The sequence below is a fragment of the Amia ocellicauda genome, chromosome 5 (genome assembly GCF_036373705.1).
Source record: "Amia ocellicauda isolate fAmiCal2 chromosome 5, fAmiCal2.hap1, whole genome shotgun sequence".
Taxonomy (NCBI): Eukaryota; Metazoa; Chordata; class Actinopteri; order Amiiformes; family Amiidae; genus Amia; species Amia ocellicauda.
In genome coordinates, this window is record NC_089854.1 from 9,028,470 (window position 1) to 9,050,646 (window position 22,177).

A 22,177-nucleotide genomic window follows, 5' to 3' on the forward strand; every position below is an offset into this window, starting at 1 on the left:
ACCTGGACTATAGGGCCCTGACCATGCAGTGACCAGAGACCTGTAGCACTTCAGCCATTAAAAAAAAAAAAAAAAAAAAAGTCTCATTAAATGCGTCACAGCAGCTCCCGGGTTACCTATACCTATATACACATATATTTGTTTTATACATTTACACCTGTAGCTATAGTATTAAATATCTTTGCTTACTTGTCAGGATCCCTAAATGACAGCATATGATCAGACTGTTTTCCAAAAATGTGCCTTCTGGTGGGCATTTTTAATATGTGCTAGAGATCATAAGGACATTTCCTGAGATGCTAATCGGTAAAGGAAGCCTCTTAAATGATGTATACATTTAAATATTTAGAAAATGCCTCCCAGAATTCACTGTTTTGGGAAATGATCTAGTGAGCAATAAGCAAAGATATATAGTATAGGGCTCCTTGTGTAAACTTGTTTTATATAGTACTTAATTACACCTCTGGAACACCGACCCCATCAGATTCACAGTGTAAGTTATTTCAGGTATGTGCATGACAAATTGTATCAATATCTATTCCAGAGCCAAAAGAATTAGGTCTACCTTGATTAACCTTTTAGAAATACCACAAAATCAGTTGCCACCTGAAAAACTAAAACCACATAGGCATGGTGTAAATAACTCACTGCACTTGAAATCAGTGGCAACGTTAAAAAACTGGTGTCACAATGCCAAGTGGAAGGTTGTTAATGTGAAAGTTTTGGTCACAGGTCTGGACCCCGTTTATGAATTCTCCCCAAATCTTCAGTGCTAACTCGTGAGCCAAAACAGAACACACAATTCAATGCTGAGGTCTTAACAGGACATTGAATAACCTGATGAAAACCTTTTTAGGATATTGCTGACTAGTTTCCTGTCTATCTCTTTTTTCCATTATTATTATGCAGCTGAATCCGGTTTACGTCTTCACAAAACTTGCTGTTCTAATTCAAAACAGTGCTTGAACTGTTTCAGATTATTTGACCAGACTGAGATACTGTAAAGTACGCAAATCAGTGATTGAGGAAAGAGACAATGCAACAAGTTTAATAAGAAGCAGGTCAAAAACAAAGCCCTAAATGTTCGTTTTAGGATTTTTTTGTTGTTGATTAGGTCTTGTTTTAAACCAGCTCTTAAAAGACGGACTTTTTTTTTTAATAATTATTAACAAACGCTAACGAGTTCAAAATAAACATATGATGGTGAAGATAGGCAGAAACGATGTCATGGGGTAAAACAAAGACAGCTGCATGCTTCATTTTGCGAACTTCATGGAAAAACAAACAAACAGAAACTGCAGCCCTTTATACAGCTAAATCTTAATAGAACACCTTGCTGGATGTGTCTTGGGGGGAGGTGCTCTTTCAAAGTTTCCTTGTAAGGTGTCTAAGGTTAGGGATAAACTTCAAAAACAAAGCTGCCAGTGTATGGTGCACTTCTCAAAGGAAACCACACAAAGAAAAACATACTATTGATTTAGCAAAGCAAAAAAGAAAAGTGTTTCACAACCTGCTCTGGAAAGAGTGCAAGAAAAGGAGGGGGGAGTAATTCATTTTAGAAGACAAGATCAATAAACTTCAGAGAGATAAAGGGGTGGATTAAGATACGCAGATAAGAGGAGACTTTAAACCGGTTATGGCAACTGTGCTGGGGTTTCAGAAAAACAAAAAATCATCCAAAGTGGAAACTTAAGAGATTTATAGAATACTAGTAGTATATAGAAATTGTAAGATGTGAAATATTTTCCCATTTGACAAAATAAAGTATTACAGATATGTCCGATTTCAAACATTTAAAGATCCTCAACTTTCCCTATGTTTTTTCTGTAATCGTATTTAATACACAATACGGTTTGGTAGTTGGAGGGCAGACAAGAGGTGAGGTGTAAGCCTGCTAAATATGTAATTCATTTTATTGAATTCTACCTAGTAAGCAAAGCAAAAAGTTAAAAAGACTTGGGGCTAAAGTCATGAAACATTTACAACCAAACAAAGTTTATGCACATTTTTTCTACAAAAAATAGAAATAAAAAGGGGAGCTACAAAGTGACACATAAATCATTCACAGTAGTAATTTAAGAGTTCCCCGGGGGCTATTTTTATTTTTTTAGTTTTTTCCTCCTTTTTAACAAAAGCCAGTTAATTTGACATGGCAAAAAAAAAAAAATGCTTGAACTATATAGGCCATAAAGCATACAACCCTAATTGTTTTGAAAATACTTTATGGAGTTCCCTGAAATTAACAAACACACATATGTACTGGATTTTTTAATCATTACATAGGGGAGCTGAGCTGTAATGCAAATCATTATGATTGCTAACCTAAACCAAAGTAATGCTGTGAGTCAAGAGACATTAAAAGCACACGTCCTGAGGCATTCACTTCAGCTTTAGGTTACAGTCAGTGTGGTGTGTTAGGGCTTAACAGTGTTTGTGTGTGTGTGTGTGTGTGTTAGAGTACGTGTGAGAGCTTGTATGCAAGTGTGTGTATGTATGTGTGTGTGTGTGTGTGTGTGTGTGTGTGTGTGTGTGTGTGTGTGTTTCTGAAGAGCTTGTCTTAGGCTTGTTCAGGCACAAACCGGTAATCGCTGTGACAGGCATAGACTTGTCAGGAGACTGATCATGAAAAACAGGAACAGCCAAGTCTCCCAGAAAGAAAGAGGGATGTTTTTTTTTTTTTTTTTTTTAGTGGTTTTGTTTCTTTCCCCCTCCTTCCCCTTTGCTTCATAATGCCGCCCAGCTGTCACTAAGGACCAGTGCAAAACGCGCGCTAATATAGAAAGGACAGAATCGGGCATTAAGTCGACTTTTCCTACTCGGCTACTCAATATTTCTTAGTTAACAGGGTCCCATTTAATTAAAACCAGACGTTTCCCAGTGCATACAGATTTAACGGTTTCATTCCTGAGATCTCAATTAACAAATACCGTTTCTCAGCTACCTTGAAACAATTAATTCTAACACCACATTAAGGCTTACTTCACAGTCATTTTGGCCTTGCATGTGGAAATGCCTGTTCAGCTAATAAACCACTCATTCTTGACTTGAGTATTAGTGTACCTTCACCTCGACCTCAATAGAAGAAACGCGTCTGACAGAACAGGTTCAGCCATTCATTCATTAACTTCCCTGAACCACATTTGATTTTCCTATATTGACCGTCTTCTGATATTATCCACAACATCTGTGTCTGAAAGATTGAACCATAAACTGCTTTTTACTGGTTAAGTCCTGTGAGGAGAACACGTTTATGTGCATATTTTCAGGGAAAATTAAGGTCTCACCAGTGTTATGCGTCACGTCAGTGTCACCACTTGAACGGTAAAGTAATTGATGGTAAGAAAAAGACATCAGATAGAAAGTTAGTCATGTCAAAATTGAATCCAGCTGTGAAAACACTGAACAGCAGAGGGTTACAAATGAGAGGGGACCATTTGGCCAATTTTGCAAGTTTGGTTTTTGGTAGTTAAATCGAACTCAGGATTTCATCCAGCTGTTTCTTGAAGGCACCCGTTGTCAGCTTCAAATACGTAGTTGACTAACAGCTCTCCGTGTAAAGATGTGCTGTTTATTTCCAGACCTAAACGTACCTAATTGGAATTTCCACTTTTGCCATCTGTTTCACATTTGACCTTGAAGTGGTCCATTGGGTTATCCCTGTCCATTCAATTTAGGATTTTATATACTTGAAACAAATCCCCTCGTAATCACCCTTCATTTTTAAGAAGGGGTATGACTATCCAAGGCCAAAAAAACTACTTAAACAAAATACCTCTTTGACAGCTTTAGATCTCCAAAAATGTAAAAATGTTTCATCTTGCTAAAATAAAAGTATTTTCTGTGCTTTTGAAAAGAAGCCAGTTATTTTCCTCACTTTCCCCAGACTCCTGAACACTGTACTTCCAAGAATTTTTCCACACAAACAGTAGACTAAATTGATATTAGATTACTCTGGTCACTGTGCCATTTAGGCTCTGTAAACATTACAGTAAGTGAGGAAATACATGTGTATCACTTATTTCTCAGAAAACTAATTAAGTATACTTTGATCACTCAGCTTTCTACATTGGACTTGTGTTCATTCTATAAAAAGTCATAAGATTTGATTTCGATTAACACGGATGCATCAATTCTTTTTAAATTATACCTTTCTATCTTTAAACAATTATTGAGTAACTAAATACCCTTGCATTTAAATTGATGCTCATTGATTGCAGCTTTGTTTTCGGTTTTTACAAAAAAAAAAAAAAAAGTGCCAAATGAAGTGGAAACAGTGTGGCCAACCCCTGGGAAAATAAAGCTTTTGAACATGGTAAGAAGCTTACAAGTGTGCTTTTATTTCTAAACACTCTTTCATTTCTGAAACTATTTGAAGAGCATCAAACAGACGGAGGAGTACGCGTGGCAGGTGTCTTCACTACATTAATCTTCCAATTCTGGAACTAAATACATTGAGGTGTAATGAGTGTTTTGACATCTCTCTTCTGAAAGAAAGGCCAGCCCATTTGTATCTGGTTTGCTTTAACGAGCACTTGTGATATTCTTATTAACTTCATAACATACTAGCCTAATTTTTCTTTTTAAAACAAAACATGAAATATGGAAAATGGAAAAATGAATTCTTTACAGGGGTTAAAAAAGTTCCTAACATTATAGATATTCTCTTTAGAAAGAAACCACAAAAAGCTAACTAATAAATGAGAATGGTGTTCCTCTGACAAAAGAATAATAGGCTAAAGTTTCACCCCCCCCCCCCCAACACACACCTCCTTCCCGTCACTATATGGAAAAATACAAGACGCCGTGGCGGCAGGTGCTGGTTTCTGAGTCGACTGTGTCACGCTGACTGTTGCTGGCAGGGGATGGTGGGGGTTCTTAATGCCTCTAACACTTGTCTGAGGTCTGGCAAGACTGTTGAGGCCTATGATCACCTCGTAGCCTTTCCCCCCAGTGCTCTTTTGCCCCAGGACCAGATGTGCCTTTCTGTCAATGCACTGGACAGTTTGTGCTAACTGATGTTCTCCTGATATCTCCACCCCCTCACGATGAAAGTAGATAAATAACTAACGGAGAGACTTATTGTCTGAGTCTCAGGACTGTGAGAGCTTTCCAGTTTGACCTTGCACTCTAAAAAAGCCCCTCAGCCCCACCAACCCTCCCACTGTCCACAAGAAACGCAACTCCTTACAGTACTGTCTAGTTTTCATGACACACAGACCGCCCATTAGTTTTTCCAAGCTAGACCTTGATAGTGGTTCTGGGAAGTCCGAACAGCTGACAGTGAGATCATTCCAAGTGTGTTTTTTTCTTTTCCATTTTAAGCATTTTCAGCACTGTGCTTTCAACACCAAGTCGTTTTATAAATTTGCACCTACCTTCTGTTTTGACTTTCTGAAAAGATTAATTGTAGGTGTCATTCTACTATAAATCAGTGGACTTTTGTTTAGATGCACCGAAGTGTTAGATCATGTAAACCAATGTAAGTCTTTACCTTCGTCAGTGTGAGGGTTTGTATGTGTTTATATATATGATCTAATGTGAATAAAATACCTTTAAACACAGTGGAATGTTTTTAAAACCATGCGATTAGGGTTATTTTATTACCACCTCTGCTTTTCATTAAACCTCAGTTGGCTTTAAAACCAATTAAGGCCGTTAAGCAGGAGAAAATGCTTAACAACATGTTTCTGTGATTAATATATAAAAGCAAAGAATTTTTCAATGCCTTTCTTTTCTGGATAGCCGAATATCCACTGCAGCACCGATACAAGTTACAATGCATCCCACACAAAGAGGCATTTCGTAGAGTGGCACGTATTCTCAGCGTTAATGTAGGCTGTTTTTGTTTTGTTGTTGTCACAGTCTCCATTATGTCAATCAAACTGTTGCATAGTTTTTCCTTTGGCACTCAAATGTACATTCTGATCAGAGTTCATCAGGTGAACCTCAACTGCACAATGTCATGAGATTGTAAATGAAAGTCAAATCAACTAAAACAATTAGTCAAAATATATATAATTGGTCTGACTAACTGCAGACCGCTGCACATGACTGTTGAAAGAATGGCTGCTGCAAGAATGGCTTCATTAGTCACAGTTTAAAAAGCCACACGATTTTCATCTTCTTGAGTGACACTAAAATGTAGCCAATGCAGACTAAATTAACATCACTCTATTCCCTTTTTTAAAGACTTGAGAACTGCATTACTGCAACCTTTTAAAGTGAGGTGAAAAACTGAACAAATCTTATTTGAAAAAGATTACGTGATTAAGATTATATAATGCCCCGAAATAAAATATTAAAGTATATATTAATACTGCATCAACAGCTACTTCTATATCATCAGGAAATTGAGAATATTTGTCATCTGCTAAACATATACATCAATTGTATACAAGCAGTATTAACAATTGTTCTTTGCACACAGGCCTTCCAAAACAGTTTACGTAAGGTCTTTAAACAACCCTCATTCAGAACCGGCTTAATTTCCTCCGTTTCACTGCGCTCGTGTATCGTGACGCTGTCTATGGAGACCGAATTATATCATGACACCGATATTGGCAGGGTCGAGGGTCTGAGAGAGGAGGAGGGTGCCAGTGTCTCGGAGGGAGGTTGGTTTATCTCGTCGAGTGTGAAAGGGGATAGCCGCCGAGGAGACGCACAGAGAACCGCCCTGAGCTCGCCGCTGTGCACTTCCACAAAAGGACAAAATGCCTGGCCGTTGAAACAAACCTTCCCTTTCTGTCGCATCAGGATTATATTTCCTGTCACAGGGCCGTAGGCTGGGCCTGAGCCGCTGAGGAATGCCTGTCCCTCACTAGCGGGGGAAAAATGATTGGAATGTGGGACTCTTTCCAGGCCTATTCTACAGGAGGAGACAAGGGTCAAAATACATACGACCCCCCCACCCCCACACACCACCACCACAATCCCTCTCACCCTCCCTCCTCCTTCTCTCCACGCAACAGAAGCAAATCGCATTCTCTAAATCCTCCCTCTTGCCAGGCACACAAAGGTTTCGCTCCTGTCATGCCTCTGAACAATGGGGATCTCTCAAACAGCACACAGCTTTCAACAGCTGGCTACATCCCCACTCTTTTTCCTTTTCTTTTTTTAATTTGAAGTACACACCAAGTGTTTTCATTTGACTCCAGATCATACCGAAGAGATTATATTTAAATGGCTAAGGTTTATTATTACCTACCCTTTCCTTCTTACAGATGCTTTACAAATTTAAAAAACTTTAAATGTAAAATATGTATGTAAAAGTGTTTTGTTAATACTGCGGAAATAAAGAGTTAAAGAAAGTAATGCAGTTATTCTAGCTAGCAGAATACACTGACTCACAGGTACACAGTACTGTCTGAGATGGAAGTAATTTTTTGCCAAACTAGTCATACTTTTAACAGACCTCCCAGGATAAAATTCAATTTAATGCCATTATGTTGTTCTATGATATAAATACACATAGGTAAGGCTATGTTGAAAATGTGTATACAGCCATTGACTCAATTCAGAGTGAGAGACAGACAAATTACAATACCATGGCGTACCTACCTTATTTAATAGCAACAGGGGGAATTTCACCATGTTTTTCTTCTGAATTAGAAGGGAGATGTGTCACATGTATGAATCACATATAATTCAAAACAATTGCAGCAGTTTGGCTTGGCCCAGTTTCCAACTTAAGGGAGCGAGGCATTTCTAATATAACCACAGAACAGCATTTTCATATATTATCTATCGGACGGCACCAAGGGAACCACTACTTTAAGTTCCACAGTCGTAAAATCATTATCCCTTTCCCAGTTTGATGACCCAAGTTCTAAAGCTGATTTAATTTTATGTTCTTGCTGCAGTAAAATACATCACAACATAACAAAGGCTTCCTCACATCTACAGAAATAAAAAAAATACCCTGAAGCACTAATGTTGATGGTTCATGAGAGAAAACATTTCATTTAAAAAGTATATATTCTCAAGCATAAAGCAGAGGTGATTGGACCAAATACTGTGAAGGTACGAAGTTTTTTTGTGAAGTCTGTGTGGGAGATCCAAGAATCCAATGAATGTCCCATTGGTTTAATGAAATAACCCTTTGCCTGCCCTACATTACACACTGATGGTTCAATTCCTTATGCAATCCAAAATTCCACCGTCAGGACCTAGCCACACTATCATGACTGTCAAAACCAGATATGGTGTTCAGATGCTTTTGAAGATGCTCCTCGTGTATACATTAAAATTGTATCCATCTACTACTCTTTTAAATCACTGATTAACTTCCATTCAAGTGAATCTCTCTCACCTGTTTGTGATCTTTACCCTTTGAAAATGTTCCCTTCTAAACTGAGGGAGATTATAAACAGGTTTAATCTCGATGAATAGAGGCAAATATTATCTTTAAAATATTTGTAAATGCAGTTAAAACCTTCTTTCTTCCCTGCCCCTCCTTTATGTCTTCCCTACTGTACTTTGAACTAGAACCAGATATCACGAATGGAAGTCAACATCTCTTTCAATGCTCAAATACCCGAGCCCAAAAAACCCCACGACAGTGACATCCCATTAACCAAATCTCAATTACAGTTGGTTATGATGTAGCCTAGCATGGAGGCAACGTCATTACTGGTGGATCCAGTCGGGAGTCCACCGCATGATTCTTGGCGATTGGACTCAATGCTTCACTCACCATACATCTTTCCCTCATCGGAGAGAATGATCTTGCGTCTGCCACAGGGGGGGTATATGGCCAGTGCCTCCTGAAAGCTCTGCTCGATGTCGGGACTCCACACCCCCTCAGCGTCCCCATCCATGGTTTTGTCCAGCCCGTCGCCCCCATCCTCCCGCCCCTCCTCTGGGCTGCCGTTCGCACTCCACTCGTTGGACGCAATGGTGGCGGCTCCCCCTGGGCCCAACGTTGAGCCCTGGATAGAGGACTACAAAGATAGGGAAAGAAAGAGAGACTTTTACCAACCTGTGCTCAAACACAAATCCATGCACCAAAAATCAAACCAAGTTCACGAAAGAGTCGAGTAATGCAAGGTCACCACATCAGAGACTGGGAGCGACAGGGAGAACAACACAGATGGAGAGATGACAGTGAAAGTGCCATTCTGAAATAGCTCAATTGCATAGCACAACAACTTAGTGATTTTGAGATGTTCTATAAGAATTCTAATATCTGCTTTTACTGTTCAGATAAGTTGTATGGATTCCTATATCAACAGTCCATGAAAGACACTCAAAGCAGTTAATAGAGGGACATTCAACAGAGCACTTTTGTTTCCTCAACCTATCCACATTGATTAAAATTACATTTTCAAGTTTAACTTTTTATGTGCGTTACATTCGACGTCAAAGCCTTTATTTGCCTCGTGAGACAAATGTTATGAAAATGCTTTTACAAGCTTTATATTTCCATATTAAGGAAAAACTTAATTAAAGAGATTAGCCAAGTTGTGACTGACTGAATTAGAAGACTCCAATATGGTAATTTGTGGTAGTAAGTGCTGTAACTGAAATGTGATGCATTCCCAGAACCAGTGGAAGAAAAAAAAACTGATCGATTTTCCTTAGGAATTTTCACAGCTGAATAGACTTTTCCTTTTGAAAACTATTTTATATCCCAGGGTTAATTTATCTTAGCCAAGACACCTATATAACACCTTGTCAGATGTCATCATTCTTAGGAGAGTTCATGTGCTTTCAAACTAATTCTGACAGAATCGTCAATTATATGCTTCCTGCAAGCAAACGGTAAAAATATACAGCATGGGGTAACTGCTAATTTCTGGTTATTGTAAACACCATGCACCAAACGAGCATGATGGGTCGAATGGCCTCCTCTCGTTTCTTATGTTCATTAACCAAGAAAAGCAGCAAAGAGAATATACAACAGGTAATGATTTGAGAAATGCATGTTTTTTCATAGATTTGTTTTGTCTTCCACTTGAAGGAGTATCCTGGCTGAAGTGACCCTCAAATCATGGGGGCGGTGCCAGGAGACAGTCACATTGGGCGTGAACCGTCCTATGGCCAGCTGCGTTTACACTGCAGTTAGGATGGACCGAGCCCATCATAGGTCCGCCTCTCGAGCAGGCCCTTTTCAGGTCGGATTTTAGGCTGGCTTTGGTCCAACTATAGCATTTACACACTGCCCCAAGTCGGCAGAGAGCCATCCTAAAAGCGGCCGGTGTAAACACAGTATAGCGTCCACATGTTCCTATGGTAACGTAGTGAAAATGGCACACCAGGGAGAGTAGAGGAACAAGGCCGAGGAAAAACGGTTCAGGACAGCACTCGAGCGTCGCGTGATATTTTTTCATCAGCCTACAAAAGATGCTTATGTACAATGCCATATCTGTACGTTAAAGTTGAAAAACTGACACTGCACCATGGCTCTCTAGCATTTAAAATATATATATATATATATACATTATATATATGCATTATAGGTGTGTATTATTTGGATTTCTGATTCTTATTTCACTTTTTCCTATTGCTGCCACCTACTGCGCCTTTTGGGAAATTACTGGTGAAGGTAGATTAGTGTCGTACAAGATTTACCGGGTCCATTACCCAATTAAGGAGAAAAACAGATGATGTCTAGGCATTGGTTTATCATACATTAAGTTATATTTGCAAACTAGAATAAATATAATCTGAATGTGTACCAGTTGTGTTTTTATTTAATTTGAAATTTGTTTTGTTTGAGCTTAAAAGCATGTCTACTGTTGATAGAAAAACATTGACCTAAAGCAATTTTAAAACAAGCCTACAAGTTTAGCATCCTAGAAACTCTCTTTGTAAGGTTTTCTAGAAAAGATCACTCGTTCACAAGAAAAACATTTGCACGACAGAGTTGCCACATACCCGATCATGTGTTCTCAGCCAGTGATCTGATATTTAAACAGAGGCTCTTCAACTCCAAATGACACCAGTGATAATGATAACTGCAAATAAATGTCTGGTTGTGCTAAAGGCAGCAAATTGTCCAACACATCAATTACCTTTATCACTGCTTTGGTTTTGGTGATAGAACACCCCGATAACCATGATTCAGGGGTATTAAGAGGCTGTTTTGTTAGCTCACTTTCTTAGCGTGTTTGTTCTTAAGCAAAGTCCTATCACTTTTAAATTGATTTTATAACATTTTAATTTCCAAGGTTTCCTAATGTAACAGACAGGAAAGCATAATGGCATTTTCAAAAGTAGCCAATTCACTGATCTTACCTGATTAATAATACTGATAAATAAAATACAGCACAGATGCACATGGTGTAAATAGTGAAATCTTGAAAGTACATATTAGAAAGGACTAGCTATTAAATGTATCATTGGGTGTCTGACAGTTATTAGCAGTTTACCTTTGATGTAATTGAATCAAATATACTTATCTCACACATCTTGAGCCACCCAACAGCCTTTTTCAATTTAATCCAATTAACGCGCAGGCAGAAATGAGATAACAGTCTCATCTATCTTTGCGACTGACAACTAGCAACTCCTGCCAAAGATAAGAACTGTTATCTCAGATCATGTATACAAAAACCAGAAGAGACAAAGCATTTCAATTCTGTGTTCTGCAAAACGGCTGCATTCCTCTTGTGTCTTGGTTGCCAAGTGCTAACAAGAAAACTTCATTTGAAAGCTCTTCAAAATAAAAACACAAATGCATGGTAAAAGGCCAGCAAAACATTAGAAAATGAAAAGTATAGAAATCAAGGCATGTTATACTAACACTATACAAAGCATTATACCTTTAGGATACTGTATAGAGTAGCCTACATTGCCAAAATGTGTGTGTACCACATGTAAATCAGCCTTACCGATGTAAATGCATCAGTTAAGGCAAACCCATAGGACTGCTTGTGGACCAATAATGAAATGAGGAGCGGAGGACACCAGAGCAAATAAAGAGGTTGTGATTTTGAGGACTGAAAATAGTATTCAGTTCTTCAAATAAAGGATGGTGGTGGAGGGCTGTAACAAGCTACCCAACCCTATTGTTCAAGCAGTTTCATTTGTTACCAAACAAGCAAAAGGGACAGAATGGTCTATTTCCATTTGTAACCTTTGTAATATTCCTATAGAATTTCAGGTTATTTTTAATTGCAGTCTTTAAGATTCATTAACTTGATCATTAGAATAAAGAACATATGCCATGGTTCATTTTAAGTCCCTGAAATGTCCATATGGCAAATGAATCCTAAATATAATGAAAAATAAAAGTTAAAAGAGCTAGCTAATAGGCCCACACCACAGAGAATTCTTGTGGTTGTCGATTTCCATCCTGTTGTGGTCAATTTACTCCTCAAGTATTTAAGTATTTTTTGTTTTGCGTTCATAGATTTGGTCGTTGTGCACAAAGAAATAGAGGTTTGGGAGTTATCCGAATAGTCAATGTTCACTGCAGCAGTTACCACAAATACAAAAGCATGGCAAATCTAGGATACATTCATGAGGAAGGCTACTACGCACTAAACCAGTGGCTAACATTTTGACATCTGTCTTCAGCAGAAAAAAAAACGAATAACAAAATGATTTGGAGGTTTTAATTAAACTTTTAAGAAAAAACAAAACAGCTTCCAGCCCTACATAGTCCATGATTATATGCAGTCAAAGGGTTTAAAATAACAATTTGAAAAACCACAAAGGCATGGATTTACATAAATTTGCTACATGACGTACCATGATTGCCCAAATACCTTTGTGAAAGTATACATTTATTTTGTTGCATGTTATATTTCATGGTATGCATAAATTGACAGTAAAATCTTAATTTTATTTTGCAAACTGCCCAAATGCTTTTGCCTACACTTGTAAAATGTGAAAAAACGGGCCCTGCACAGAACCCTCCAGCTAAATTAAGTGATCTCCTAACAAGGCAGTTCTTGGAGAAAAGCAAGGAAGATATAGGACAACAAGCGGTTTGCCTTATCAACAGGAGATACTCTGCTGGTTTTGAGGCCTATGGAAACATCATGCAACACCAAACCAAACCACTGAACATCCAAGATAAAAACAGCCGGCACCCCATGTACCTGTATCCACTGCTACTGTAAACCAGTCCACTTAGGCTCCAAAGTGCCATTCAAAGCATACATGCAACACCACTTCACACATACTGGGTTAAATTTAGACTATTTATTAGTGTTAGGGCACTCATTTAAATAATTTGCCAATACAATGGTACAAGCAAATATTGAACTATATAATTAGAAGTAGCAGAAAATATTTGTCTGCAGTGATTTCCTGCATTTTCTTTTTTTACACCTATTTGAATTGGTGTGTGGATGCCTATTGGTACCACTGCATAAAGTCCTTCTTCTACACAAACAGATCATTTACATTTAACAGAAAAATGTAACATCCCAGCTTGATATGAAAAACTAGTGATATGAAATGTACCCAACAACCACAAAAAAAGCATAAAATCTGATACCTACACTGGGTTAAGACTGTACTTAAAGTAAGAAATAATTATTATAATATGGTAACTACTGGAACAAAACATTAGATTGCCTTCTGCTTTGTTTTTATGGTGGGCCTTGGTATGATATATACATTTCTTAAAGAATAAATATCTCCTCTGTCAACTGCAGTCCATAAATCAAAAGTGCTGAGAACAAGGCTTAAATTCCAGACATCTCCTTATTAAGAAACTGCGGTGAGTTCGCCGTTCTGCCTCTAGCCTCTGGGAGCTCCATAATGTCACCCAGAGAAACACACCACCCCTCCGCCCTCCTCCCCACCTCCTCCCCCTCGATCAGAAAGTCTCTGCCCAAATAAGGACAGGAGACCAGGGAAGTCATGTGGAGGGGGGATAGGGGGGTGGCTTGACCAATTTAGGCGTCCACTTTCAGCCCCAGAAAACACTGGGATTGTTCCTGGAGGAATGCAGCTAGTCTGCATCTACAAGCCAGACAAGGCCTGCTGGGGCAAATTGACAGGACCGGACAGACGCATCTACTTTTAGAACAGTTTCCCCCTGACAATCTGGGACAATATAAACCAAAAACCAACAGGGAAAAAAAAAAAAACTGATTTTTAACGAATGCTCTCTCTAGGACTATTCTCCATATGCCTTGCTTCTTGGTACTACAGACACTGCATACCACTGTATTTTATGTTTACACTTCTGTTTTAATAATAAATACAAAATAAGTCTGATACGCTACAAATATATACATTTACAAACTAGGGGATTCGAATGAGAAGGCCCAAATTAAAAGGCTTGTTTGCATAAAATTTGTTTGGTTTAGAAAGCTTTGCTTTTAGAAATATGTTTATCCAACTCTGGAAATTGCACTGTGTTCGCCGCTTTGTTTATATACTCCACATTGCGGCCTTTCACATCAATATGTAGTGGGTCAAACACTGCAATTACAGACAAGGATCATAAAGGTCTTATACTGTCACAAACAAGCAGTTTTGAAAACCGATAATGTCTTTGGTTTTAGTTTACACACAATACTGCAAACAAACCTACACCTCAAATGGTAAAAAGTTAAATAAACAATAATACATACATTGAATGTATTTATTTTTCAGCACTATTAACAGTTCAGGGACTGGTTAAAAAAAATGGATTACAGTGAAGAAAAAGCAATTAGCCATTTATTCTGCTTTCCTCATGAATGACACACTGGAAGGAGGCAGTAACTTCAGTAGTTACGCTAACAAATTACTCACAAAACCTTCCCGAACCAGCCTGGTCAAGAGTTCACAGAGGTGGCGTGTTTTCACTTTGCCAGATGGGAGATTGCAAGCTACAGTAAACCCCCAGTTTACAGCAAAGGCCTAGACCACGTTCCTTTGTTTCCACACAGTTCCTTGATTTTCTGTGGATAATGTTTTGTGTCAGTCTACCTGCTTTTAAAAGCTATAATCAACCACCATTAAGTCATGTTGACTCTTATGACTGCAGAGGTGTAAGTATTTTTGGGGCACAGCATGACAAATACTGCATTTAATAGCTTGCCCTACATTTTAAATTATCTGCATGAGTTTTAAAGAAAAGGTAGTTAAGGAACACAGACACTGAATATCAAAGAATATCTATACTGAGGTATTCTATGGTGTAGAAGCAAAGATAGCAAAACACTGGTGTGGCAAACTATTTGTATAACAAGCTGAAAGTCTGACACTTTCAGCTTCAATCTTAAGGGAAAGTTTTTAAGACCGTTGTCAAAACTCTCTTATCAGATCTGCAAATCAACAATTATTTCTGAGGTAGAGAAGGTTTATCTTTGGTTCCCTTTATTTCATAACAATCACAGCTAGTATTATTTACTGTAATAAGTTATCCATTTCCTTGTTGTTTGCACAGATTACTTTAGTGCATCCTGTTTGACTCAGAAGATGGGAAGCTCTTTTTCTGCAGACTGAGCCAGCTTTGGCATTGAATTCACTGGTGCAGTTTGTGTCTTTTATTTTCTTCCTTTTGGAAACTGGAAAAGGTTTAGGCTATATGACTATATGTGCATTTCCATTACCAGACCAGAATCCCCTTTGTTTGAGTGAAACAAAAGCCAAACAAAGGAAATCAAGGAAGGGGGGGGGGGGTTGGGGTTGTCTACAGACTGCAACAAATCTTGTTGACAGTCCAGTTTGCTAAACTCAGTACTGGCCTGGTTTAACACCAAAATAAGACACCATGGGTGGCCGTTTACAGCCCACTTCCTCCTTACCATCACATCTACGACAAACCAGGCTTTTATTTCTGACTGACATATTGACATTTCCCAAAGGTTGTGTTCACTGTATTGATGCAGGCCTTTTCTACTATGCGACCAACTAGCCAGCATATCAGGTGAAAAGCTGAGCAAATCCTACATACCTCAACATCCGTGAGCCGTTTGGTTTTTTGGAAGTTTTTTTCCCCTCAAGATCTGCACTTGCAGTACAAATTTTACCTTCAGAGCTCATACAACAAGACTGTGCACCAAGCACGACCTAGGCGGCAGGAAATTAAACCTCTTGTCTGAAGCCGCAGAGAGTCATTTAGCAACTTGAAGGCTATTGACACTGATAATAATGCATTTATATTGCAGCAAGGCAGGCAGAGAGTGGAACCATCAAAGTGTTACGAAAGTGTTCGGTAGCCACCTTACTGATGACAGCTAGAATGAGAAGCTGATCCAACTGTGGGAAAAGTACACCCTTCATTCAGAGGCACATTCGACTCAAACCCAGATTAAAACGGGAAACAAATAACTAAATATTGGGCTCCTTTGGGCTAAACATCCTGTGACAGACAAGAATTCTAGGCTTTGTGGGTAGGAACAATGCTGGGATGCTCATGACCATGAACAGAGGGGATGGTCAATGCCTAGAAGTGTTCAGGTAGAAAAACACAACAAAAAAGCAATGAGCATCAATCAAAAAACCTATTTAAACCTATTTTAACGTCAAGTTAAAGGAAACGAGTTCCATTCCACTGAAAAAACAATGTTGTAAACGGCAGACTAAGGATCAATAGAGATCACCTAGACTCCATTGTAAAGAACCTACAGGTAGGCTAGTCTTACTCTATAATGTGGTGGTTCTGCATGGGTGCTAAACTAAACTACTATGCATGAAAAGGGTTTTCTTGGGAAAACGCAAGTGTTTCGGCTTGAGAGAAATTTAAGCGTCAGAACAGATAGGTACTGTGGTAACATCGCTTCTCAGAGCTTCATTAAAACCAGATTGTTCATTTCAAAGAGATAGTCTCCTCCAATAGTTTTTGCCTCTCAGCACTATTGCGACATTGGCCAGATTAAAAAGTAGAACAAAACACTCCATGATGTTTTTGATTAACCTAAACTGTTAAATGTAGGCTACATCTGCAGTGGAAAAATGTATTCTTCTTATGAAATTATTTTAAGAATTACATTTTGTTTTAAATGCAGATAGTGAAATATCGTTTCATTGTTTGCTCAAGTTACGCTGACGGGATGACTTAAACTTCCAAAGAAAATGTGTTTAAATTATGGAATTGGGGGCAACGACTTATCCTTCGGATCCCATAGTGCCATCTTAAGCCACAAACTGACCTGCCCCCCACCACCCTTCTGACAGAACAAAGACTGTTCTCCAACACAAGCAGACAAACACTATATAAACACTCGGCTTTAACTAATAAGATTATTATACATTGCATTATGGTCTGTCTGGTAACAAAACAATTGTTACATTTGGTTATCAGGTCTTACAGCATTTCGGTGACATTATCCAAGTATCAGCCTCCCTCCATGAGTTTTCCATGTTGCATCATCCCAATTTGTAATCATGATTTATCAATCAACTTGGCTCACTACTACCTCTCCTATACAAGCCGACTATCCAAGATGTCATGAACACACACTCCTCTACTGGAACATTAGAGTCCCTGCCTCCTATATCTTTCCTCACGGTGCAAAGCATTATGGGATGGACTGACACAGCTCTCACTAATAACACCTCAGAGGTCAAGGGTGCCCGGTAATCTACAGGGGGGTGCTGTTGTGCAGCAAGTTAATGCTAACTCAAGCCTGGCCACCAACTCCCATCAGAAGTCAGCACAATCTACCCCCCCCCCCCCATTGGGAATCCAGGTCATGCAGTCCAAACTGGAACCATTGGGCTCAACCTGCCCTCCAATCTGATCCATTTCTATTAAAATTGAATATACACTAATTTGATTTAATGCATTACTGAGGAGGAGAGAAATACAGAATTTCCCTTGTAGATCTCTGATAGAGGGGTGCAGTGAGAATCCTTGCACAATTTCATTCTTATTCAGATTTTAAAAAGACAACAATAGACACAAACATGTTTTAGTCCAAACAGACTGTCATCAGCATGTTTAACAATCACACAGGTGATTACAATCACTAACCTATTGCCGTTAAAAAACGCATACTCTGTCTCTCTTACTGACAGGAAAACTTTCAAAATAGAAAAGGAAAAGACCACCACTAAAGGGAAGCACAAGAAACACACTTCGGAAGAGCTCCTGCAAAAAGAATACTACTAAATACACCTATTGCCAAATCTGTGCAGTCCAGCCTACCGGAGTGGGTGTACGGTTCAGCTCTCTGAAAGCTGGTCTTCAAGGGTTCTTGCTTTTGAATGGGAAAACGGGGTACTCTAAAACCTGCCCATTGTCTGAGCGTTCGATCAACAGTTTCAGTTTATAAGGGGGTGAAAAAAAATGATAGGAAGAGAAAGAAAAAAAAAAAACACAAAGCACAAATGCAGAGAAGTGGGAGTAAGCGAGAGCCAACACACAAGGCCTTAAAAACCACAAGTCTTTGTTTACTGTGAAATGCAAGGAGGAAATCTCCCATTCTTTTTCTGTAAGTCTTCACATTAGAGCACTTAGGTTTTCAAATGTCTATAAAGGCTGCAAGTTTTGTGATTTATCTGTACAGTCTTGGTGAGTATTTTGTGTTTGTTTGTTTTTCTAGTCAATGTCACACATTATTTATTCTAACTTGTTGGTTTTGTTTTCGCTCTCAATGATTGTTATGGCTAAACATTTGGACTTCCTTTAAAAAGATCCTTGTGTCAACATTTTTGCAAGATTTTAAAATATGATTTTCCTTGCTGAACCGTGCCCAGGTAATTCTCCAAATATGGTATTTGCATTTCTATCACATGGTCAATTTCAAGTGTCAACATATCATACTACCATTTCATAACTGGACTTACAAAATAATTGTAATGTTTGCCATTAGGTTATTTAAAAGGGCATGGCTAAGAAACAAATATTACAGTAAGGCTCGGAAGATATTATTAATAAAATAAGTTTTGGAACAAGTAGTATCTATAAAATATACAGAGAAATGGCAAGACAGGGACAAATGTGTGTAAACTAAACAGTTGTAAAATATATTTTAAAATAGGGAAAATAAAAATAAAAAGCAGTTTGAAATAAACAGAACTCAGAGTAAACTATTGTAACTACTGTACTGTCATTTATGTGTAAACAGTGAGGCTGAACCAAGTTATATATTATATATATTAAATCTTGCCTGTTATCAAAACCCTCGTCTCTATCCACCTAGTAAAACGTTTTTTGTTGTTTGTTTATCTTCAGGTCTGTTTGAAAGTTCTTCCTGGTTTTCAAGTTAGATTTTTTGGAGGCCTAGCATTTATCACTTGTCAGCAGAAGTCTGATCAATCCCACGAGGTACAGCCCACCCCCACTCCCCCTTTCACCCACACCCACCCCCCTCAATAAAAGAAGAACAACAGACCTCTAGCCAGAGAGGCAGCTGCTAGCTCAGGTCAGATTACAGATAAGGAAGACATTTTAAAGCCAGGCCAGAGTAGATGCTCACTGTGACCATAGGGCAGGGTGTTCCCTCTCTGAGCCGAAAGAAAGAACTGCAACCCCAGAACTTTACCAAGCAGTTTCAGGATGCATGCACTAGTGTCAGCACCAGTGCTGTGTTAACAAACAAAGAGGGACCTGAAGAAAATAAAAACACAATGCCCTCAGCAGGAAAGATGTTTTGTTTGTTCATGAGGCCTTGGTATATCTTTCAACCTCACTGTAGATCGCAGAAGTTAGCCAGTGAAGTCTATGGTTGGAGCCAAAATGTACTATTTTATTTTCTTTCTACTTATTCTTCATGTGATGTGAAAAAATAAGGGTGTCTGAATGTTTGGCCAGCACCTTCCACAATTACAGGAAAGCACAAATGGTAAAAAACTGTGGATTTCCAAATCCACAGGATACACATAGCTACAATTTTGTCCTTAGTGTTTATTTGTTAAAACAAAAAAAGGTTAACAATTCACAACAGGTTGGCATGCAGTTCAGCTTTTTGTGAAACATTCCAGACATTATTTTATTCTCTCAATACATTTGTTTTACACAGGTTTATTTTATTGTGGTTTTTATTCACTGAAAGAAAAAATGCTTGAAAAAGCAAGGTATAAGTGTTAACAATCAACTGGTGAACCCAGTTTAAACAAAGATTTATAACTACTACCTGCTTTAATAGTAAAGGGATGTAATACTCTTTTTACAAGGCAAAAATGACTTTAAATCAGCTCTTTGGCTCAAGAAAAGCAAATATATTCTTTACTTTCTTGAACAGTTTTCTGGCTCCACAGTACCGCAATATCCTGGTAGGATTGCTTAAGCCAGCCTGTATCAGTCTCCGAGCGTTACACCCCCCACCCCCACCCCCACCCCCAAAGCGCTTCTCCCCTCCCTCAGTCTGCACTTGGCTCTAATAAATTCTCTCCAACTCTTCCAATAACTTCCTCCTACTTCCGCTTTGGCACAGGCCTCAGGAAACAATCAAAGCTGAGAGAGAGCGCGCGGCCAGACAGCTGCACTCGGAGGCTGAGCGAAGAGACACGGCAATGCTCGGTGCACACGGATGCATGTGGGCCACACATACACCTATGCTCCCCGACAGTTACACAGTCCAGCAGGCAGATGATGAATTAACGCTGGACGATGAGTGTTACGTTGCACATATATAGACTGTATTGAAATAGAAGTATGCATGTCTGTTTGTTTATAGGTTTATATTATATATATATGAGTGGGAGATGTTTAAAAAATATATTCCATCAGTTGGAATGTTACAAACAAAATGCAATCAGGAAAATCAAACATCATGCTTGATTTAAAAACACTGGTAACAAAACACTGGTAACAAATGACAAATGAGTGCGTCCTGCCGGGGGACAACAAGAGCTCATGACTCCTGGAGATTGGTATTTTTAAGCCCTTTTCTTGTGGTATTTTATTTACAGTGTTAGTGTGCTTCAGTGGACAAAGCGTAGCATGACCTAGTTGATGAAATTTTGAATATAAGTGTGCTGTATTCTATGTGTAATTAAAAACTGAAATCATTTAATAATGAAAAACAGACGTTAAACAAAACAAAGATAAAGATGAATCCCCCCACATATTTTCAAAGACACCAGTATATTGCCCAATCTTAATATGTACACACACACACACACATTCATATATCACAACATTGCAGGTTTAAAACTGAACCATAAAAAACATCAAGATGAGGAAGAAAAATTACCAAAGGAGAGTTGTAAAATGTCCATCCTTTGCACAGAATGACTCCCACTAAAGCGGCCACTTCCAACTAACCAGTTCAGCACAACACATACAAGTAGGATAATCTTGTTCTAAACACGACAAGCCTCCAATTGCCTTTAGCCCAGTTCAAGAACAACCCCCCCAGGGCCTCCATAAAGGGCCTAATTATGCCTACAGTGGCTAATTAAACACACAGCAAAAGCCTGTTTTCTTAAACATGTCTGCCATTTACAAAACTTTCTTAAAACAAACTATAAAGGAAAGGGTTTGGATCAAAGGCAACACATTGCTGATAGGAGATATTACAGTATTTTTAGCAGGTTTGGATAAGGGCTATCACGTACAACGTGAGTGACAATTCTTCTTTCATAAGTAGTAAATGATTCAAAGCAAAATCTGTGCACCAGATTGAAAAAAATATTTATATATAAAAAAGCATGCATTAATAACTAGTCCACAAGAACGTGCACTAATTAGCAAACTCTTCCACCACCTTTAAGCTGTGAAAAATACAAAAAAGGACAGACTTAGGCAGTGTGGAACAGACGTGCGTTTTGAAAAGCTACCTTGAGAGAAAGAGACCCCTATCAGGAGGCAATATAAGAGGATCAGATAAGTGCTGGAGGCGTTCTGCTTGACAGAAACCAGCACAGCGCAGAAATGAGTAGATTTACTTTCAGCAATTCAGCCATGAGCTCTTATCAACCCCACCTCACCCCTTACTGCCTGCTCTCAGACATTTAATACACACACATTGTAAAGCTGGACGACCCTCACACTGGAGGTTATATTATTGTAGCAGCCATTTTTATTTAATTGTTTGTCATTCTTATTGTTGAATCATTTAGAAACCTACCATGCAGAAATGTGCTATCAGTGATTGAGGTATAGGAGGATCTGGGGAGGGGGTTGTGCTACTTCAAAAGCTGGTGTGAGGTACCAGTCACCCAGATCTCAGTAATGAACTTGTACACATTTCCACAGAAGCCAAAGAATATATGCTCTGGAGATGCTCTTAAGCCTCAAGACTTTTTCTGGTATTTTCAAGCAACCACCTAGCTCTTCCCGCAGTAACTGATACGCATTTTAAAACTTTTCATTTGCAGTTAACCGATTGAACCATTC

General features: G+C 38.7%; 1 protein-coding gene across 7 annotated transcripts in view; it reads right to left on the reverse strand.

The window, feature by feature from the left end:
* The window catches only part of tead3a (TEA domain family member 3 a), a 64,788-nt gene that overhangs the window by 32,195 nt on the left and 10,416 nt on the right, over positions 1 to 22,177 (reverse strand). For all 7 annotated transcript variants that reach the window (XM_066703598.1, XM_066703593.1, XM_066703600.1 and 4 more), the window contains exon 2: positions 8,693 to 8,939. In XM_066703598.1, the coding sequence (XP_066559695.1) occupies positions 8,693 to 8,816 (124 nt within the window). In that variant the 5' untranslated portion in view covers positions 8,817 to 8,939. The remainder of the gene's footprint in view (positions 1 to 8,692; positions 8,940 to 22,177) is intronic.